Here is a 23,238-nt window from a genome sequence, read left to right on the forward strand (position 1 = left end):
GCCCTGGGGTCATTCACTGGGACCCCGCCCTGACCTGTCTGGGCGAGCACCCGCTGCCACCGGGTGCGATCCATCCATGAATGGCTGAACCCGTCCTGGCCAGGCGGAGTGTATCGCCCCTGGAGAGCTCCCCCACCCGGCCGAACGGCAGTGGGGGGAGACCGGCTTGTCCAGGGGTTCCGCACCCAAGGGCCTCTGACCTCGCAGCTGGGCCGAACGACAGCCTGCTGCTCCTGAAAGACCCCAGTTCCTCACCAATGGGGAGGTGCCAAGGGTGCTCACCGGCCCGCCACAAATATATCCCTAGCTAAATCCTGCACCCATGGCAGCAAATAAGGTCCACCCCTAAATTACCAAACTACACCTCTTATCCAGTGCGAGGTAGGCAAAAAAAACTCACAACCCAAGGCCAATCAGGGCAGGGAGACAAAAAATTCCTACCTGGCCCCATCAAATAGCGACCGGCTAATCCTGCACTGAATTAGGGTGAGGAGGGTGGGCCGAGCATGAGGCAAGACTGTGCTGTGGAGGGCGGAGCGGCAGGCTGATGCCTAGAAGCTCCGCCCACCTTAGCTAAGCCCAGGAAGCAGGGCTGATCCTCTCTGGCTTCATCCTGCCAGGGAGGCAAATGGCTGCCACCAGCCTAAGGGGCTTAAGCCCCTGGCTGGAATGGCAGTATTGCCCCCCTAGTTGGAATGAGAGTCAGACACAAAGGTTTGGGTAAAATGGGCCGCTTTATTAAATGAAACAGCAACAAGAAAATACGGCAAGGAGCCTAACTAGCGGTACAGGTCAGGCCCTGGGGTCATTCACTGGAACCCCGCCCTGACCTGTCTGGGCGAGCACCCGCTGCCACCGGGTGCGATCCATCCATGAATGGCTGCAACCCGTCCTGGCCAGGCGGAGTGTATCGCCCCTGGAGAGCTCCCCCACCCGGCCGAATGGCAGCGGGGGGAGACCGGCTTGTCCAGGGGTTCCGCACCCAAGGGCGTCTGACCTCGCAGCTGGGCCGAACGGCAGCCTGCTGCTCCTGAAAGACCCCAGTTCCCCACCAATGAGGAGGTGCCAAGGGTGCTCACCGGCCCGCCACAAATATATCCCTAGCTAAATCCTGCCACTGCAGAGGCCAAGCCTCTGCTTAGGCCTCAGCGCCCCACAAATGGCTTAAAGCCAACCTAAGCTCCTGCCGTAGGTCATCCAGAAAAATGCTGTTGCCCCTGTAAGAGAGGTGCACCCCATCCCCTCTGTAGAGGGCAACAGACTCGGCCCGAATCTGCGGATGGGGCAAACAAATCCCCAACCCCCCCATCATTATTTTGAATAGGGCTCTATTGGCCATCCGCCTAGCCCCATTGATCGCTCTGCGGTCCAGCGCCTCCCGCCACACAGGGCGCGGAAGCATGGCTGACCAAAAATCAGAACGCCAAGCCATCTCTTCCTGATCTCCAGGAAGTCGTCCCGCGCCTGCCAAGAGAGGGCTACCCCTTTCATTAGCCCCAGATCATTGCCCCCTAAGTGAACTACCAGAATATGAGGCGGAGGGGCAGACCTCCCCTCAAACAAGAGTGGCAGCAGCCCCGCCCAGCGTAGGCCTCTTCTGCCTTGCCACTCGATGGTAGCCCACCGGCTGAGGCTGAGCTGGGACCCGATCCAGGACCTTCTCGCTTGGTGCGCCGCCCAGAAGATCATACTGTGGCCACAGATGAGGATCCGTATCCTCTCCTGACGAACCACAGCCCCTGCAAAAAAGCAAATCAACATGATTTACCGCGTCCAAGCGGCCTGATGTATGACGCATAAGCTCCTGAACGCCAACGTCCTACCTTCTGGATGTCAGGCCCCGAGAAACCCATGGCAGCGGCAGTAGATGCTGCCCCAATACGAAAGGAGTGGCTCCCAAATTTGACCCCATCCAGCCCTAACACATGAAGAGCCCTGCCCGTGACCGTCCAAAATTGGTACTTGGTCAACGGGGCGCCATCGCTGTGGTGAAAAAGAACCCCTGAATGGTCGCCCCGCACCTCCAAATAGCCCCTCAAGGCTGCAATGGGGCACAACTCAGCGATGGCACACCGGCCAAGGGCCAGGTCCACCCCTTTTTGATGCTGGTCAGTTTTGGACCTTCTAATTCTGAGGACCAGCTGCTCGCCCAAAAATTTAACTTCCTCTGCAGCGAGGGCCCGGCCAGAGTTGTCCTTAAGGGACTGCTGGACCAGCTCACTTACTCGAAGAGCGCCAAAGAACACAGTTAAGGACGCAGCGTGAAACAGCCACTCCTCAAAAGGAGAGCTGCAGACCTGCGACCATACAGCCTGCAATCCTAGGATGCCAGGAGAGATGGGTTGCCTATCATCCCAGGGGGTAGCAGACTCCCTTGACCACCCCTCCAGCATTTTCCGGATGTGGAAATCACCGATGGTATCTGTAAATCCTCGGGCCTTCGCGGCAAAAGCTAAGGCCGCAATCTGGCTCTGAATATATTTCACCCTGTACCCCTTACCTCTTTGAGCTATGCAAAAGTGCGCCAGATGCTCGACTGGGAGGGGCCAGATCCGGCGAAGGCCTGCAGCCTGCCTAAAAGCATCAAAGTTCCTTACCGCCCTGTCGTACGCCCTACCGGTGCTAGGGGCAATGGCTAACTGGATGGCCCTGGAGGCTTTCACTTGCCAATCGTCCACAGCTCCTGCGGTACCAGGGCTGGCGCCAAATCGGCCTCGGGGGCAAGCTGTCGAAACCGGTCCATCTGCAGACAAGACAGGGCGTCTGCCACCTCATTGTTGACACCAGGTATGTGCCTGGCTGAAAACAATATATTAAGGTGCAAGCACCTCAAAGTAAAAGCGCGGACCAATGTCATGACCCAGGGCGATTTAGATGAAAGGGAGTTCACCACTTGAACCACTGTCATATTATCGCACCAAAAGTGCACGGAGTGGTTGGCAAGCTCCTCCCCCCACAGGTAAACCGCCACCAAGATTGGGAAGAACTCGAGGTTAAATCCCTACACCGCCCTTCTTGAACCCAATCCTCGGGCCATCTGGCGGCACACCAGTGCCGCCTGAAATAAATCCCCAGACCTATGGACCCTGAAGCGTCCGAAGATACTTGCAGCTCCCCCTCTAAAAGGAGCTCCTGTCTCCAGAAGGACACGCCATTAAAAACCTGCAAAAATTGGAGCCAGACCCCTAGATCCTCCCGCATGCCTTCAGACAGGCGTATCTTGTGATGCGGGAGCTGAAGGGTCCCCATGGCGTCACAAAGGCACCGCAAAAAGGCTCTCCCGGGGGCCACCACCTTACAGGCAAAGTTAAGGTGGCCCACTACTTGCTGGAGGTCTAGTAATGAAACTTTTCTCTTCCCCAGCATGGTGCGCAAGCGTGCCTTCAGGTCTAAGAGCTTCTCAAGTGGAAGCCTAGACGTCTGCTTAACCGTATCTAACTCAATGCCCAAGAAGGTCAGGACAGGAAGTGGAACGCCTAGCTCCTCAGTCAGGCTGACAAAGTCAGCCAACAGGCGCACGCACTGCCCAGTTCCTGGGGGGTCCAACTAGGATAAAGACATCCAAATAGTGGGTGGAGTCATGGCAATGCTGCCTATGACGCAATGCCCACTCTAGAAAGGTGCTAAAGCGCTCGAATACTGCACAGGAGATAGAACACCCCATGGGAAGGGCCCTGTCCATACAGTATCGACCCTCAAAGGAAAACCCGAGGAGCTCAAAGTCCTCTGGATGCACGGGGAGAAGATGGAATGCCGACTTAATGTCGCATTTTGCCGTCTCAGCTCCCCGGCCACAACGCCTGACCACCTTAACAGCTTGTTCAAAAGATGTGTAACGCACAGACCCACCCCTGGAGTAAGACAAATGGTGAAATAGCCGGAATTCACCGGGAGCCTTCTTAGGGACCACCCCCAGGGGGGAAACCCTCAATTTGGGCACCGGAGGGGAGGAAAAGGGGGCCAGAACCTGCCCCTCGGTGCATTCCTTAGCTATTTTGGCCCTAACGACGTCCTCCATGCCCACCACAGAACGCAAGTTGGCAGACATGAAGGAGGACCGCGGCCCTTGAAAAGGAATCCGGAAACCTATAGAAAAACCCTCTAACAAAAACTGGGCATCAGCCCGTCTGGGGTAATCTGCCAACATGGCCTTAAGTTCCCTCACCTTTATTGGGCTGGGTCCCTTTTTCATAACCCTGTTGCCCCCCGGGGCCGCCACCCTTTTCCCCAAAGGGCTTCTGCTTCTTACATGCACTAATGGCATGCGGCCCTCGGCAGATGGGGCATTCGTGTCCATAACGGCAGTCCTTCCTGTTGCAGACCCCCCGCGAGGTAAACTCAAAACAGAGCAGCCGGGGCTGAACCGACTGCCCCGCGAGCGCGCGGGGGCCAGAACTATGTGCAACTGGACCTGGCGGCCCGGCACCTGATCGCTGAACAATATGGTCACTATCGGACCTCTCCCCCGAACAAAATTTAGTTGGGGTCATAAGCTGTCTCCACAGATGGCGGTGTAACTGGTCCCATGGTAGCGAAAGGTTAAGAGCTGCCCGCATCCTACACTCTTCGTCGTATTGCAGCCACGCTGCACCGCCGAAGTCAGTATACGCTCTGTATATGATGTCCATATACTGAATGAGCGTGAGGTGGTATCTGGGCCCCCTGAGCCCAAGGCCAAGAACCAGCCTGAGGGGGCCAAGAGCACTTACCCTCTGCTCCCGGAGGCTGTACCACCAAAGCCAGCTGCCCCGCCTCCGCGGGCCAGCTCGCCGCAATTTCAGCTGCTGCCGACCCTACTGCCCCCTCGTCGATGGAACGTTCGCCCGAAGTCGATGGAACCGTCGCCACACCTTGCGAGGTTCCCTCTAGCGCGTCAGGCATGGGTCGTTCCAATGCTATGGCAACTTGCCCACTGTCAGCTGACCATTCCTGGTCAATGTCAGCCACACTCTCAGTTGATGTTGGATGGTCCTGGTTGCTGCCTCCATCACTTGCCACCACTCCTGATACTCCCTCCGGGGCAGAAAGACAAGAGGCAAAATCCTTATTAAAAGCAGCAATTGTAATTCTTTTAGCACCCTTGCTCAGCTAAGCAGGCGCAACAGCTGATGCTGTACCACTCCTAACCCTCTCAAGAGCAACAACGCGCTCCATAAGTTCCTGCCTGCCTGGGCCATCATACTCGTCTGAGGGAGACAGAGCCCGAGTAGAGTTCCGCAGCACTGGCCGTTTACAGGCCACTTCCCCATTGATGGGCCACCCCCTTTTCTGGGCAGCATAAACATTCCCAAATGATGACACAGCAGCCGTTAATAATGTGCTGGACTGGCTCACAGCTTTACCCCTTAACCAACTGTTGACGCTAGCCCTGACAGGTAGCACTAAGCCCCAGCAAAAGTAGCAATTGCCAGGAGCAGTACCAAGCTGCCACACAAGAGGGTGCCGAGCACAGTCCTGAGCAAATCTGCCTGCCAACAGAATGGCTGTCAGGCAGAGACAGGCCCTCTTTTATGGCCCACAAGAATATAGGCTCAGGTGCCGCTTTACCAGTAAGCCCCAGTGAAGAACACTGGCTCTGTTTTTTAAGTTACTTTATTTTACTCCTTGCCGGTGGTGGGGGGAGGCTAAATGGAAACAAACAGGCTTATGGCAGGAAGAGGGGTTTATGTGTAAGGGGGGGGGAGGGCTCCCACCACCCACTCTCTCCAAGACAACTATTAAGGGGAGAGACCCCACCCGAGTTGGGCCAAGGTCCCTCCAATACAGCCTAGCTGCCCGCCACCCCAGTGCCCCACCAGCCTGCTCAAGTAAACTGCTCAATTACTCTAGCCCCAACAGGCCCTGAAGCCCTGGCCTGTATTGTGCGCTGCAGCCGCCAGCCGCCTCCGCCAGCCTCCAAGAGCTGACTGCTGTCGCTGCTTTCCAACTGCCTCCACTGCCGCCATCAATGTTTGTTCAGCACACATTCCTCCCTTCAGCTCCACCACTCAAAGGAAGGCAGAGCAAAGAGCTCTTGTCTCTCCGAGCACGAGGCGAGACTGTGCTGTGGAGGGCGGAGCGGCAGGCTGCTGCCTAGAAGCTCCGCCCACCTTGGCTAAGCCCAGGAAGCAGGGCTGATCCTCTCTGGCTTCATCCTGCCAGGGAGGCAAATGGCTGCCACCAGCCTAAGGGGCCTAAGCCCCTGGCTGGAATGGCAGTATAATTATCTAAATACTTATATACATTCTTATGTATATTTCAGACTTTGGGACATTTTTAGAAAGTTTAAAGTGCAACATGTGAATCATACAAAATATACAAGGTCATAAACCACAATACATATTCAGTCAATTCAATGAACGAGAGCAAGTCATACAAATTATAAACAGTCCAACTGGTGAGAGAAACACTGACTGTTTTCCATGTGTCCTTTTCAGAGAGAATGTGTTTACTTTTCATGTTTGTTGTTATTGTTGTATTTTGTATATTTTATATAATAAAACCAAAATTGCAAATTAAAAAAAGAGAGAGAGTGAAAGAGAGAGAAAAGGGTCTTGAAAAGCTATTTCTCCGTGTTGGAGGACTTACCCGATGCTCTTTCCGGTGTGGAGCTGGAGCCACAACTTGCATCCTATGAGGAACATGAAGGTCGTTCCCAGTTCCTTATTCGCAAATCCAAACACAAATATGAGAAGACTTGCACTGGGGCCGATCCACAGACTAACTCTGGAGCTGAGTTCCTATTTGGACTGCCGGCTTCCAAAAGCTAGTATTGGGAAGAGAGATGAATAAGTAACGGGAACAGGTACACGCCCTCTGTGCCCCCAAACGAGGCAGGAGGACCTACGATGCTTCCAGTTCCTGTGCGAGCTGCTCCGAAGGTGGTTCCCCTCAGGAGAAATGAAAAAGCAGTAAGGGCGGGAAGCTGAACCCCAAACCATCTTTAGATCACCCCATTTCACACAGCCCTGCATGCCAGACAATGTCGCTTTCAAAAAGACATGGACTGGACACGATTCAAACACTGGTTTGGGTGGAAAGAGCTCCTGTTTGGTCCAGTCCATGTCTTTTTCTTTCCTTTTTTTTTCTAAATTAATTTACTTTTTAATTAAGCTTTATAACATACAACAAATAGAAATCAACAATGAACATCAACTGTAACACAACAACTAATCAATAATAGTTTACAAGTTTTGAAGAATATGAACATTACAATAACTTTTAAACTAAGCATACATAATATTACCAAATATCAGAAAACTGAGTCAACGTCTGAGCAATTCTTATTTTGGGATGTAAATCGTGCATGTCTATAAATTCAAGAAAAGGGAACCATTTCTCATAGAAATTGGAACTGGCGGGAAAGCGTTCAGCATTGAGAATATTATCATTAATTTTATCCAGGATGAAATGGTCCCATATCTTAGAGAGCCACATCTCTTTAGTTGGCACTTCCTTCAGATTCCAGACTGAAGCTATCGCTGATTTCGCTGCAACTAAAAATATTGCTATAAGATTCCTGATAGCTTTTGGGATCTGTGGAATATTCCATTGGTCTAGAAATATAGGTCGATTCCACACTACCTTGTTTTAGCGCTAGTTTTTCGCTGCCGCCACGCTACACATTCCTCTGTTCACACGTTTTTTAAAAAAAATCGTTATGGTATCGCTACGGCGTCTCAGCAGACCACCGTGATTTCATCGCGCTATGAGCTCATTAAATTGTCCACCCCCCAAAGCATCACCCAATCAGTACGCACCCCTCATCTCCGCGGCCCCGCCCATGCACTCAAAGGGGAAAAAAAAAAGAAGGGCAATTCATCGGTATGCCGACACCTTGACTCAGTCAACCTCCATGCACCTACCCGGAATTAGAACGGACCGCATCGTGACATTTTTCGGTGCAAGCTGTCATGTCAGCTTTCGGCTCGACTGCCCCGTCATGTTGCAAGAGTGGATCTCCAGATGAAAGCTGGGGAGAATGATGCATAGGACGGACAAGGATGTTGACTGCCCCTCACGGAACCAGTTTCATGTAGTGTGGAAACAGGTGTCCGCTGTGGGTGACGCCTCCCCCATCACAGGCGATCATCCACCTTAATCAGAAGATATTTATTTTGGTCATTGCATTCTGGAATCTGAAGTTCCCAATGTCATTATCAATATGCCAACAAGCCGTTCTAGCGGACTCATAAAAAGGCTCTAAAGGAAGATTTCAAAACATCTTTCTAGCGCATGCCCCGACCACTTTCGGATCCGTTAATTCCCGCGTAAATTTCACCATCATCTCCCGTGATCCAATGCACGATGCAGGAACTCAGACTTTGAGCCTGGAGCGCGCATGCTCTGCTATCAGAAAATTACATTCAAGCGGGAAAACTCCGAGAATCAGAAGCTTCTGGTGATCAACAGTTCAAATGACTGAGCTCCGGCCACAGGTTTCAAGAGGGGTGGCATGGAGGGAGAGGGAAATCCTGGACCTTCTCTCGTTCTGGGGAGAGGAGAAAATACAGGATGCACTGAAGAAAAGTCATAGAAATATAGACTACTTTGACCGCATCGCCGTTCAGATGGCCTCCCGGGGACATAAGAGGTCGGCGACAGAATGCAGATCCAAGACGAAAACAATGAGGCTAGAATATAAGAAGGTGGTGGCACATAACGGTATCTCAGGAAATGCTCCCATAACCTGCCCATATTACAGGGAGCTGAACAGCATTCTGCGGGGGGATGCAAGCGTCAAACCGAGGCGTGTTGCAAAGAGCCTCTGAGTCGAGTCTGTGGCACAGCATGTTCTCCCCGCAGTGCCCTGCTATGACGGGTCAGAGGAGCTTTTCTCGCACGATCTGATAACCATTGATCGTGAGCAGGTTAGAAGTTCCACCCCCTCCCCCAGAGGTGAGTAAGGCTGAAAAAAGCATTTTTATTGGGGGGGACACAGCAGGATCTCACTACTGAGGATATTTGTCCCTTGTTTCAACTTTCCACAGATGGCGGTGTGGGGTTGGCACAGGCGGCACCAGAGAATGACCTAGATGTCACAGTGGATGGCCTCGCTGACTGTGGTGAGTACCAAAATTGGGAACTTATCACCAACTCAGATGCAGGAAGAAGTCTTTGATGAAACTGGACAAGGGGTTCCAATATAACTTTCTTTATAATTCCAGAGGAGTTAGCCGTGTTAGTCCGTGGTAGCAAAACCAAAAAGAGTCCAGCAGCACCTTTAAGACAAACCAACTTTACTGTAGCATGAGCTTTCGAGAATCACAGTGCTCTTCGTCAGAGGCATGTTTCTGTAACATGCCTCTGACGAGGAGAACTGGATTCTCGAGAGCTTGTGCTACATTAAATTTGTTTTGTCTTAAAGGTGCTGCTGGACTCTTTTTTATTTTCCTTATAATTATCACCACCCCATGGCCACCCAAGACCCATGTGTTCAGTTGGGTGGTTTGATTAAATGGAATACTGGATCTCCCAGCAAGCCAAACACTTTCTAATCAGTGTGCCCAAGGAATTGTCTTATTTGAAGCAATATTCACATGTTGCTAATTGTCAGCCCTGGAAAACATCAATAACTGCAACGGTTAAACGTTGCAGATAATTATGATCCAGGAGCAATATAGGTTTACACATGTCTCTCTAACATTGCTCATGTTCCATCATGTCGCTATGCACTCTCTTCAGAGGCGGAGGAACCGTGTCCTGATGCTCAGGAGGAACCGCAGAGTGAAGGCGACTCAAGCTCATTGCAGCAGGGTGGCGGAAAGGGTGAGTTTGGACACATGGAAGCTTGTGACATCTCAGTGACGAAATTCACATTCATAAATCTGTTGTTTTATTAATCCTTATTTTACAGAAGGATAGAATGATGCTCGGTGTTGTCTTTTTCCAATTTTTATAACGGAAGAAGTGATTTTCTGAAAACAGGCAACAAAGGAGCATTTCATATTCACGCGGTGCTTACTCTGCTCGTTATCGGAAAACAGAGCACGCGTGTGGTGGGTTATGAGTGTTTTGTTCAGGGAATGAGTGTCATGACTAAACTGCAACATTCTATCACTGTTGGTTTTTTTTCCTGTGGTGAGATTTTAACAGCTGAGATTATTTTGCCACTGTTTGCTTCGAGAATCAATTTGCGCTCGATGGTTCTTGTTTCCCTACCACTGTACTGAACAACAGTGGTCCAGACCCTTGGTCCATGGTGATGCACTGTTCTGAGCTAGCAATGACTGTTTTCTTTGTGTCTCCTTCAGATTCCACATCAACATCCATGGCTGAGGCTTCCCCAGGGTCACGCCTTGAACGTATAAAGAGCAGAAGACGGAGAAATGCGGGATTGTTTGCAGTCGCTGATAAGATGATCAGTCAGTCAGGGGAGGAGCATAAGGCCCAAATTGCTGAATGGCGCATTGATAGGGAGGAAAGTGTAAGGTGGCATGATGAGGAAAAAAAAATTCAAAATGATTTTATTGAGGCGACACGTCAGGAGAGCATATACTTTAGGCGGGCGTGGGATGATAACCTTCAGGTCATGCAGTCTGCTGTCCTGACACTGCAAACTCTTGGTGAAATTCTGGTCAATCAACAGAGGGCAAAATCTCCAAAGGAAAAGGCCTTGCAAGATACTGCCACAGAGAACATCGCACCGCGGTTGGGTGGAGCCAAACGTGCCTGTGTTGGCCCTGCCAGAGCTAGACTGACTCTCTAGTGTTTCATTGACATGTCAGTACAGCACGCTATCTTTGGCCTTCTTTCATATGTGTTGCATGCTCCAATCATTTGGTGGCTGAGTGTTTTGTGTTTGGTGTGTGAAACAAATTTCTCTTGTTATTAAAAAGTCAACCGGAAATTAAAATTGAAAATGCATCACAGCACCTTGTTTTGACCAACAATGAACACAATAAACTTTATTGTTAAATCACACAAACTTGTTTTTTTTTTTTTTAAATGAGAGAAACTTTATATTTCAGGAAGAGGGTCTGGAAGCCTGGCAGGCACTCGTGTCTCCTCTACTTCTCGGAGGCGCCTCTCCACATTGTCCAGACGCCTGCCAAAACGCATCATGCGTCCCTCGTTGGTGGACATTCTTCTCTGGATGCTGTTCACTGTACAGTAAAAAAAGGAACCTCATGACTATGAGGATTTTTATTTTTTACTGGTGGGAGGGCGGGAATCCAAACTAATCCACTTACGTGTGGCAGAGAGGCGCCGGTCCATACTGTCCAGATTCCTAAGGACATCATCAATAGTGTGCGTTGACACTGGCTGCTCTGCGTTTTGCTGTGTGTCACTAGAGGGGCCCGGTTGTGGGGAGGGTCGTGTCTCGTGCACATCCTCAGTCTCCCCTGTGAGGGCCACAGGAAAAAAAAATGTAACATTGAGGTCACACACAACATGATTTTACCAAATAGCTTTGTGATTCTTCAATGCACTGTTATCAAGTTCAAAGAACATGCTCAACACCAACAGCAAAAGTGCAAATTCAAGGTTTCATGACGATATTAGGTGTTGATCACTGAGTGGAAGAAATAAATATTCTTTCAATTGATGCAATAAAGGGTGAGCGTGGACGTCACCCCATTTGGTTAACTTGTGCAGAGATTTAGGGGGGTGTAGCTTAGCACATGGAACATGATCTTTGTGCATGCATAGAGGTGGGTCCATAAAAGAGAGATAATCACTTGTCATGCTCTCAATCACAGCAACTCTGATAAAGACTGGGTCTCAAATGCTTCTAGGGAGGAATATATATTGCATGTCTTCAGAATGCTGAGAAATAGTGTCAAGATAACAATTATATCAATTAATATATGGGTGCTGTTATGCCAACAAACCAAACAGACAATGCATGCAAATTTTAAGAATTAGTTTTGGGTTTTCCAAACAATGCCAGATGCATGAAATCTAATTGATGATGTCTGCTCACCTGCGTGGGCGTCCTCTGGCTCCACAGCAGCGCTCCCTGGAGAGGCCTCCTCCTCAGTTGGGTGCTCTGTCGCCTCCTCTGTCTCCTCCTGCGACTCAGCCTCCACCTGAGGCTCGTCTTGGCGGCGAAGAAGAGCTTTAAACCATGGAAAACAGAACAGTGAATCACCACCACCGCATTTTGGAGAAGGGCAGAACATCACATCCTGTCGTTTGAGGAGCATCATGATTGTTCCCAATAAAGGTCCCCCATCGCATGATGCTGACAAACGCCCTGGGCATTTTGAGCACACACTTTATTTTTGGGTAGGATCATGCCAATCATTTGCTGTCCGCCCCTCTTTCTCAAAATTTGCACCTTGACGGTAAGCACAAAAATGTCTACAGCATAGCACTGGTTGGATAAGCATGTATGAAGGGAATTTGGAGGGTTCTATTTACTGAGGGTGGCATTCGAAAGACATGTCATAATATGGGGTGCTATTCAGTCTTATGAATCGAGAGTCTATCAAAACCAGAGATGTGCTAACATTAACACAGCAGGTGTAATAGTGCTGGTTGTTCAAAGGAGTTTTGAATAAACTCAGGATTGGATTGAACCCGCCACCCTCGTAAAAATTGTCTCCACAGCACTCACCAGCATGATGGCGTTTGCTCCAGCTGGGTTTTCCTGCCGCTTCCCAAAGCCTCATCATCTGCGCGAAGTGGGGTGGCCTCGCTCTCTGCCTGGGGATACCTTGCCATGCCTCCAAGGAGTCGTAGAAGGCTGCCTTTACTCGTTTGAATTTCGAGCGGCATTGCTCCGTGGAACGCTGAAACCCCATCTCTCGCATACGGGAAGATACGTGGCCGAAAAGATGACGGTTAGGGAGGTGGGTGCTCTTCATCACCTGTCCCGCTTTCCCTGAACATTGAATGATTTTCAGGAGCGTGTCCACCTCCGAATCCGTCCAGAAAACACCCTTTCCACTGGAAGCCATTATCTCAGCGGGTCGGTATGCCGACTGTGTTGTAATACGGCTGGGCGCGCGCAGGCGATTTGGATACTTTCGAAAATCGGCTGGTTTTTTGGGCGGGAGAATCAAGACTACGGATACTTGGATGCGCATTTTCGCTGAATGAAATACACCTTTTATTTTTTTAGACCCTTGCTCAGCCACCTGAAAATTGAAGTGCGCTTTTCCTGCAAGTTATTGCAACACTTTGACAGATTTTTGAAAATCATGATGAGTCCTGTGGCTCCTTTCAGAATAACTACTTTTATTGTGGAACAAGCTTCAGAGAATCAATTGCTATTCCTCAGCAGCACGGTATTCGAGAACTTGATTCTCGAAAGCTTATTCTACAATAAAAATGGTTTGTCTGAACGGTGCTACAGGAGTCTTTTAAATTTCTCCACCACAGACTAACACGGCTAACTCCTCAGCAACTATGCAAATCATGGACACTGTCAATGTGAGCGGTTCCAGAGAACAGCACAGTTCTATTCTCAGCCAGGGCCAAACACTTTATTATTTTTTTCTTACTTTGCAGTTGGAAAAATATAGTCTTCCACCAATTGAATAAAGGTCCTTGAGAAAAAGTGACTTTTGGGGACCGGCAGAATAAAAAATCTGTAATCAGAGCACCCTTGTAAATCGATTAAAAGAAAGGACAATTTCTTTGTGAATCGCAGCCATTCCCAGTCCCAATGACCGTGACAATTCCATGTCCACTAGCCAAACACACATATTGCAATCTCATGGAAACAGTATTAATGAAGAAGTGCCTCCACCCACCAACCAGCCCTGCTAGGCGGACAAGACCCCAGCACATTTAACTCCAAAAGAACGATGTGGCTGTGTGGTTGATTCCACTTTAGGGGGAGCATTCAACCTGCTGAAGTGTGAACAGTGCACAACATCCTGCAGTTCGGGGGTTGTTGCAACAGCGAGTACCCCTCACCCTGTTTTCACTCATTTTTCGACACTCCCACATCCATCTTCACAGCAAAGGGCGGCCATCTCTTAACTCGCATGAGGTGTCTCTGTTGCGACTTATAAAATCCTTTCTTTGGCACCAAAAAGCACACGGACAAGCATCAGATTTTTCAAACAGATAACAAGCTTTATGGTTAAGTTTTGCTACAGAAGAGAAAAACATCTAAAGAGAGGCATTGTTAAAACACAGGTGAGCAATAATTTTTACCAAGATACCTATATCAAAAGAGAACTACAGTGGTGTGCGGCCGGAAGCCATATGCCAAGCCAAGGCTTCACGCACCCGCTTCCCTGCCTCAAGTTGCCCAGCATTAGAGGGAATGTCCTCCTCCTCGTCACACTCAATCCTGACTTCGGCTGGTGACTGTAGTGAAGACAGGACAGGATGTCCCTTCTCTTCGCAGATGTTGTGTAGCACAACGCAAGCTGTCACTACAGAAACCACGTTCTGCTCTCTCACTTGCAGACGTCTGAAAAGACACCGCCATCTTGATTTCAGACGACCGAAACATCTCTCAACCGTATTCCTAGCCCGACATAATCGCCGATCAAAATTTCGATGGTGTTCTGCAACCGCTGACCTCCCGTATGGCTTCATAAGCCAAGGTCGCATGGGGTACGCACCGTCGGCAATAACGAGTGGTGGGACCAAGACACCATCCAAGTCGAGGCACGGATTTCCTGGGACAAGTGACCCGGCGTCCATGGCCAGACAAAAGGCAGAATGAGAGAAGACAAAGGCGTCATGATTTTTGCCGCTCCAGCCCACCTCTGCATCAATGAAACGTCCACTGGCATCTACAGTCCCCTGAAGAAGGATAGATGAAAAGTTTTTGCGGTTTCCATATTGGTCAGGACGACCTCCTGGAGCGCATATCGGGATGTGGGATCCATCGATGGCACCAATGCAGTGTGGAAAACCCAAATTCCGAAATCCTTCCATTACCTGTTAAAAGAACGAAAAGAAGACACACAAGTAAGCAAATGACAGTGCTTCACAGTAATTCCATCCTCGCAGCGACCTTGACGAACATAGATTCCGTTAAATTTTTAAACGGTTGTTTTTGGTGAAATGCCAAATGCTATGAGCCCGTGGGGCCACGGGTGAATGAGTGGTCTGAAATTGAGAATATAAGTTAGAAATTTGATTTCTGACAGGCGGGGACAAAGAAAAGGAAACAGTCAAATCCCAGTACTGCCTTCATTGTGCGCTGAAAGATTCTCTGGCGAGCATGTTCATTTTTAAAAGAATGCCAACATTGAAAAGACAGCAAGTCAAAACACACTTCAGAGAAAAAACTGATGGCCGTGGACTCGCACAGCTAGCGTCAACCACCCTTTTATTTGTGGCCTGCATATCTCGCCCATCATAAGGAACAGCAAGCTTAGAAGGGGCAAGTGTCGGCCGAAACGATTCGGTGGACGGTATAGCGGCAGCACAGCACAGTGAAAAAAAAAATTCAAAGTACTCACCAAGCCAATGTCGGGACCAAGACAGACGGTTTTGGAAAACAGCTCTACCTCCACGGCAAAACAGAATTCCATCAAGGAGGCTGCCACTGTGGAGCGTCCTATCCCGAACAGGTCACTGGCCACCTGAAAGCTGCAGCCATTGGCAAGACACCAAACCGCTACTGCAACTCTTCTTTCTACCGAGAGAGGAGCGCGCATGGTGGTGGTCTGGCGCTGGAGACGAGGGCGAAGAACCTCCACCAGGTCAAGAAAGGTCACCTTTGTCATCCTGAATCGCATCATCCAAGCATGGTCATCCCACTGTTCCGACACTATTCTGTCCCACCAATGGAGGCTCCTTGGGCATACCCAATGCTCCCTTGGCTCCTCCAGCTCCGCCAAAACATACCAGCGTCGTATCTTGTTCCTAGGAGGAGCACGGGCCAGGCGACGGAATGTTGAACGCCGGTGGCGAAAGAAAAGAAGCATTGCTGCCGCACGTCTACGACGGGACATGTGCCACCTGTGAAATAGCATCATGGACGTAGTGCACCGCAGCATCATCAAAACTACCTGCGCCATAAGGAACAGGATGGTTTCACGAGGAGCCATGATGTGCAATCCGAAAACCCACCTACTACCCACAGAGATGAAAACTCCACGGACCCAATATAAAAAGATATTTCAAAATTGCCCGCCCAAACAGAGGACCAATCACTGCAGACTATCGATGGCGGGAGGGGAAAGAGCCAATCAGCGCCAAATACTGGGGTGTGGTTTCGACAGGACATGATAGTATCGTGTCGGTATACCGACCGCCTAACAAATTTTTTTTTAAAAAAAAAAAACGCGACTTTTCAGAGCAGAACCACGCCCCCTCCCGTTCATTGCGGTTTTTATTGAGGGGATGTGATCAAGGTGTTGCGCGAAAAAAACGGAAGTCGGAAGGTGATGTGAACACGCGCGTGATTGTTGCGACCTCGGACATGACGCAATGATATCGGAAAACAAGCGGGAGGTAAGGTAGTGTGGAATCGACCATAATTGAAGGTGATAATGGAATATCGTAATTCGTTATCTGTTTTATTACTTCCAATATTTCTTTCCAAAATGTGGCTATCCGTGAACAACCCCACCAACAATGAGAGAAGGATCCTACCTCATTGCAACCCTTCCAACACAGGGGAGAGCAAGAGGATGACATTGTAGACAATCTTTTAGGCGTCAAGTGCCACCTGTGAATAATTTTAAACGATTGGAGTCTTACAGAAATTACTTTTGATGTAAATATTGAAGATGACCAGATTTCCTCCCATTTTTCCTGTGTTTTTTCGATATTGCAATCCTGATGCCATTTGGATTGGCAAGGTAAATCAGTACTTTTTAAACAAGAGAGCAGAATAGCATATAGTTTAGATACCATCCCCTTTTTCTCTCTCCGTGTATAGTTTAAAATTTGTTCAAAATCAGTCAAAGGGGTACTCATAATTTTTTTAAGATTTATACTCTCTGTCATGTTTTTAATCTGCATGTAAACATACCAATGAATTTTCTTTTGCGTTTTATTTTCCAGTTCTTGTTTTGACATAATATCTTTCCCAGAAGTTATGTCTATAAGCCTATTGAGTTGCATATCTTTGAGGACCAAGTTATAATTACTGTTTTTTCCTGGTGGAAACCATGTTTGATTGTGAAAAGAAGAGAATCTTGAAATCTTAGGAACTATTTTATCTCTTATTAAATCCCATTCTGATAGTACTGCTGACAGTAATATGTTATTATTTAATGGAGGGCAATCCTTTCTTTGATTCCAAATCAAGTCACCAACTGAGAATGATTTTGGGAGTGAACACAATGGTATATTCCAACTAGAGAGTTCAGGTGCTGATAAGAGTTGTAGAATGTTAAACAGACTAACTGCTTTTTGGTAAATTGCCAAGTCAGGAAAGTTTAAACCTCCTTTTGAATGTTTCAACGAGAGGATATTAAAAGAGACCCGTGGAGGTTTGTTTTGCCACAAAAATCTATTCAGAATTGATTGCCATTTTTTCAATTGGGTTGTTGATATTTTCACCGGAATAGATCTAAACAGGAATAGAAGTTTTGGTACATAGAAGGATTTAATTATGTGGAATCTATCCCACCAAGAAAGGTTCAGTTTTTTCTTATTTTGCATATCTGATTTTATGTCTGAAATTATTTTATCATGATTAAGTTTAATAAGATCATTAACATCCACTGATATTTTAATACCTAGATAAGTTAACTGTTTATTAGTCCATTGGAAGTTATATGAGTTTTTTATCTGATTTATCTTGTGACTAGGCAAATTCACTGACAAAATTTGGGATTTTTCTTGATTTACTATCAGTCCTGAAATTCTACCAAAGATTTCTAAAAGGTGATGTAAATGTTTTAAAGACTGATTGGGGTTTTTTAGATAGAGCAACATATCGTCAGCGAATAAGCTGATTTTATATTTGGATGTCCCTATATCTATACCATTTATGGAGTCATTTTCTCTAATCGCTATCGCTAGCGGCTCAAGGGCGATGGCAAACAGTATAGGTGACAGCGGGCATCCCTGCCTAGTTCCACGTCCAATGTTGATTGAATTTGATAACTGCCCATTTACCTTGATATTTGCTTTTGGTTGATTATAGATAGATTGGATTATAGATAGAAAGTTATCGCCAAAGTTCATCATTTGCATAGTTTTAATTAGGTATTTGATTTCAACCGAATCAAAGGCCTTTTCCACATCTAAGGACAGAAAGGCTGCTTCTATTTTATTGAGTTTACAATGAGCCAGGAGATTTAAAGTTCTATGAATGTTATTAGTTATGTCACGTTTTGGGATGAAGCCTGCTTGATCTGAGTGGATATATTTGTCTATAAAGGTATTAAGACGTTTTGTCATTATTGCAGTAAGGAGTTTGTAGTCGTGATTAAGTATTGAGATAGGCCTGTAAGAAGCTGGATTTAATGGATCTTTACCGTGCTTTAGAATGATTATTATCGTAGCCATTTCCCAAGTAGGTGGTGTTTTCCCTGATGTTACTATTGCGTTGCATGTCTTTGTTAGATGAATGGTTAGTAACTTTGCATGTTTTTTATAAAATTCCACAGGGAACCCATCTGGACCTGTCATTTTATTATTTTTGGCATTTTTTATAGCTTCTAAAATTTCTTGTTGGGCAATTGGTCTTTCTAGAAATTCTCTATCTTCCATAGTCAATTTAGTAAAATTTCTAATCTTTCCTAGAAAGTTGGTAATTTTAACCTCATCCGGGGCCTTTGAGGAGTATAAAGTAGAATAGAAATCAGTGAAGATGTTTAAGATTTCCTTAGTAGTAGTTTGCACATTTCCTTTTTTAGCCTTAAGACTATTAATCATGGTAGACCCTCTCTTCTTTTTTATTCTGTTAGAAAGCATACGAAGGGCCTTAGGCGAGTTGAACCAGTATTTCTGTTTAAGATATAACAAGTTTTTGTGAATATCCCTTGTTTCTAATGTTTCCAAAACCTTACGTTTGTTAAGCAGTTTTCTATAGTTTTTTTCATTACCTGTTTTTTTATGGTTTGTTTCCAACTGTTTAATTTCGGCCAAGAGTTCCTGTTTTTGCTTTATTTTTTCCTTATTAATTCTGGAAGTTAGTGAAATGATATGTCCCCTAGCTACTGTTTTAACAGTATCCCAGAAAATGTGTGGGTCTACCTCTTGCGAACTATTCTCTGCTATGATTGTCTCTAAATTTTTTTCTATTTCTGCTGAACTTTGTTGATTATACAATAATTTTTTAGGAAAGCACCACTGCCTATTCTGGCTCCCCTTATTTTCAATCGTTATGCTGACCCATGCATGATCTGATATTAATATATTACCAATTTCAGAATTTAAAAGTTTATCACCTAAAGAAGAAGAAACAAGGATATAATCTATCCTCGTATAAATTTTGTGTCTAGGGGAGTAATATGAAAAGTCTTTTTCTCCTACATGAGTGTGCCTCCATGCGTCTAGGAGATTGTTATTCTGAAGCAATGTGGCAAGCCTTGTGATAGATTTCCTTTTTTGTTTTTTCTTTTTGCTTTTAACTGTTTTGGTATTGAGCACTGTTTTGTCTAGAGAGTGGTTAATGATATAATTCAGGTCTCCTCCTATTATCAGCTGACCTTCCTGAAAGGAGGATAAGGTATTAAGAGTTTCCTCTATGAAGACAAGTTGTTGGTTGTTTGGTGCATATATTGAGGCAAAAGTGTATGCTTGCCCTTCTATTATACCTTTAACAAAAATATATCTCCCTTTGGGATCCTTGAGAAGCTTTTTCTTTTGGAAGGGTAGGTTTTTAGTTATTAGAATGGCAACTCCTCTAGATTTGGATGATCCTTCTGCATGATATTGTGAACCTATCCAATTGGCTTTTAATGCATTGGAACTTCCTGGTCTGAAATGAGTTTCTTGTAGTAGAATGATTTGTGAGTTTGTTTTTGCTAGAGTGGAAATTATGCGCTTACGTTTAATGGGGTAACATTAAGAGATGTTATTTTAAGATTGGTGCACATCATGCACTCTTGTCCTCTTTTAAAGAGTTATACAATTTTCTATTTAGTACTCCCAGTGTACTTGTAACAGAGTATACTATGCTTTAAAATACCCTTATAAAGTGATAGGATCTAGAATTATTCTAACCCACCAAGGGGATCTTATTTTGTATTTATTTATTATTGTACTTAATGTATTTATTTAATTATTCAAATTTGTCTAATGAGAAACTACCTAACTGTGATAACAATTGTTTCTTATTTTACAAGCCTAATGATTGTAAACTGAGGCAATGGCTTTGTCTTACTTTGTCCAAATTAACTACCCTAACCCAACTTGTTTAAAAACGATCCCCTCTAATAATAAAGTCAAAAATTAGCAAAGCTAACCTTGTTTGTTATAAACACAACTCCAATAAATATTTGCTAGAGTTTAAGCAAAAAATAGAATGCCTAAAGCCAAAATGGCAAACACCCTGTTATAAAACTATTGACACAAATATTTATGATCTCTTTAACCCAGTACTTCTTGTATTTCACTGAATCTTTTCTGTCTTACTATGTATATACTCTGTATGACTGTTTTACTATGTATATAAACTGTATGAATATCCCCAGTACTTAATACTAGCTCCTAACTTGTAGTTAACAACCCTTAAAATGTTTCCTATTACAACAATTGATAACAATATTACAATTAAAGAGTATGTTAAATTGATTGGTTACTATTTAAATATTAAAAATATATATCTCTATATAATATAATATAATATTATAATATGGAAGAAATGTACTTTGGTAATATAAATAACTGTATTTACTCAAACAGTTATATAGCAATTAATCAAGTAATTAATCACTGTAATTAATTTAATAGGTATATAAATATTAATCAATTTCTTAATCAATGTATTTAAGACAATAGTTATGTAATTATTAATCAAATTATTAAATCCTGCAATTACTCAAATAACAATCAAAAACAATTGATCAGTATTAAAATTATTTAGTTGTAAACCTGTATAGCCTGGAAAACTTATTCAAAGCCCTGTAAGATGCAAACGTTAACTCCCCCCCCCCACCCTCCTTCCCCTTTATATTAATTTGAGATCTTTAGTTATAATTTTTTAAAATAAAACTTTTAATAACTTTAAGAACAAAAAACTACCCAATATCCCCAGAAATAGCTCTTAAGCTAGAGTTAGACTCTAGCTTTGGGGAGGGAAAAGTCCCCAAGTCTTGAGCTATTAAAAAAACAAAAAACAAAACTGGAGCTGTCTTAGCAGAACTTTACCCTCCCTCCCCCAAACCGCTGTGATCATACCCGTTTCAATATTTGACTACCCCTGACTCCTATTAAATCACAACTATCAGTCTCTCATTCTTTATATATAAATGCTGCTTCAAGAGCCTCTCATTGGGATCTTGCTCCCTTGTGGGGGTGACGGAGTCAACGGCTGCTTCCTCTTGTTGCTGTCCCTGCCGACCTCCATGGGTGTCTCTATTCCCAAAGCAGTCAGAAGCTCCACCCCCGTTTCTAAGTCCGATGCTGTGTATCGCTTGCCTTGAATAATCACTAACACTTTGCAGTAATTCAGCCACTTGTAGCGTATGTTAGATTTTCTAAGAGCTTCAGTTGTAGGTTTCAGTTCTTTTCGTTTTGTCAAGATTTCTTTAGGCAGGTCTTCAAAAATGAGTATCGAGGCTCCTTTAAGAGGGATAAAGCCCTTACTTCTGGCTTCTGGCAGTATTTTCAGTCGCATTGATTCCTCTGTGATCTCGATTATAATGTCCCTCGGGCCTGGCTTGTTTCTGAAGAGCCTCTCTGAGCCGACCCTGTAGGCCTTGCTGATGAAGGGCTGGGGGGGGCCTCCTCTCCCAGCCTGAAGTGCCTGACTAGCCACGTGGTCAGGGCTGCCTTCAGATTTCCACTGGGGGCAAATGAGTCTTCCACCCCCCTTATCTTTAAATTCCTCTGCCGGGCCTTGATCTCAAGACTGAGAATTCTTTCCCGGTGAGACTCAGTCAGGTGCTGAAGATCTTTTATATCGCTTTGAGATTCCTGACACAAATTTAGAGCCATTTCTGATTTCTGGTTTGTTTTATTCAGTTCTATTCTTATTTCTGATCATTGATTTGCTAGAGGTTGTAACAGTTTGGCCATTTGATTGAGTAATCTTTGTTCCAAATACTGCAACTGGGGATTGAGAGTCATTTCTGAGGGAGTTACCTGCGCCTCAGCGATCTCTGTTCTCTCGGCAGCCATTTTAAGCAGTCCTTCACTGTCGTTCCTCACCTGCTTGGAGTCACTCGTGTCAGAAAAACAGCGCTCTAAGTCTTTAACAATTTTAGACTGTGACTTCTTTTTCTTAGAGGCTTGTTTTATCATACTAAGAGTTTTTTGAGTACAGGAGTATTTATTTTCCAGGGGATTGAGGGTTAAGGAGGACAGAGCTCTCCTAAAATGCTTCCATTCCCTTGGGAATCAAAGCCACGCCCCCCCATGTCTTTTTCGAAGGGACATTCTCTGAAGTGCAGGGATGTGTGATTTGGGGTGATCCAAAGATTTTTAGGGGAGCCGATTTTAGAGCCGCTAGCACAGGACCTGGAAGCATCCTAGGTCTTCCTGGAGGGCCGGTCCCCCTGACTGTGGAGGTGCATGATAGGTGGTAGAGTAAGCCTCAGTTGGGGGCACGGAGGGCATGTATCTGTTCATTATTCACATCTCTTGGGGGAGGCAGCCCAAACAGGAACTCTTCGCTCCAGAACCAGTCTGTGGTTCAGCTCCAGAGCATATCTTCTTGTAGGGGACAAGCTAAACTACAAGAGACGGATTACACGAGGATGTGCACGTGAAGGGAGTGGCAAGGCGAGCCAGGAAGCTGCGTTTTAAAAGACAGATCGGAAGGCTTTGTTAATTTCCCCTCTCTGCAGAGCCAGCAAAGATTGCTCCCCAGAGGGTTTGTCAATTTCCTCTTTGCCTCCGGAAACTGTCCGTTTCACCTCCCCTTCTAGGAGCCTTCCCATCTGTCTTTTAAAACTCAGCTAACATTGCGACTCCCTTCATGTGAGCATCCTCGTGTAATTCGTCTCGTGTAGTTTAGCTCATAGAGGACAGAGTCCCCACAAGACAGAGGTGCATGTTATGTACTCCTCCAAACTTTATTTTGGGTTTGTGAAAAGAACTAGGAATTGCAAATAAGGAACTGGGAAGCAACTTCAGCTTCATCATCCTATGGCCATTTTGCAGAGAGGAAAGAACTGAGAGACAGAAACAAGTCATGGAAAAGTAGGGCAACTGTGCTGGATTCTGAAGTGAACCTGCCAAGAGGCAGAAATTCTGGGCTGGTGTGCTGAGGAG

The 23,238-nt window shown here is 46.0% G+C and overlaps 1 protein-coding gene and 1 long non-coding RNA gene across 2 annotated transcripts; one reads left to right on the plus strand and one right to left on the minus strand.

Moving 5' to 3' along the window:
* The first annotated feature begins 8,793 nt into the window (after window positions 1-8,793).
* Window positions 8,794-10,381, plus strand: LOC129336247 (uncharacterized). Its single transcript, XR_008597655.1, has 3 exons — window positions 8,794-9,044; window positions 9,664-9,747; window positions 10,233-10,381. It is a non-coding gene; the product is annotated as an uncharacterized LOC129336247 (long non-coding RNA).
* A 3,734-nt stretch (window positions 10,382-14,115) lies between these two features.
* On the minus strand, window positions 14,116-15,947 carry LOC129335366 (uncharacterized). Its single transcript, XM_054987802.1, has 2 exons — window positions 15,357-15,947; window positions 14,116-14,829 (listed from the first exon to the last, which is right to left on the minus strand). Exons 1-2 carry the CDS (start codon window positions 15,945-15,947, stop codon window positions 14,116-14,118), a joined length of 1,305 nt encoding a protein of 434 aa, XP_054843777.1.
* Window positions 15,948-23,238: the final 7,291 nt, after the last annotated feature.

The sequence above is a fragment of the Eublepharis macularius genome, chromosome 9, assembly GCF_028583425.1.
Source record: "Eublepharis macularius isolate TG4126 chromosome 9, MPM_Emac_v1.0, whole genome shotgun sequence".
Lineage (NCBI taxonomy): Eukaryota > Metazoa > Chordata > Lepidosauria > Squamata > Eublepharidae > Eublepharis > Eublepharis macularius.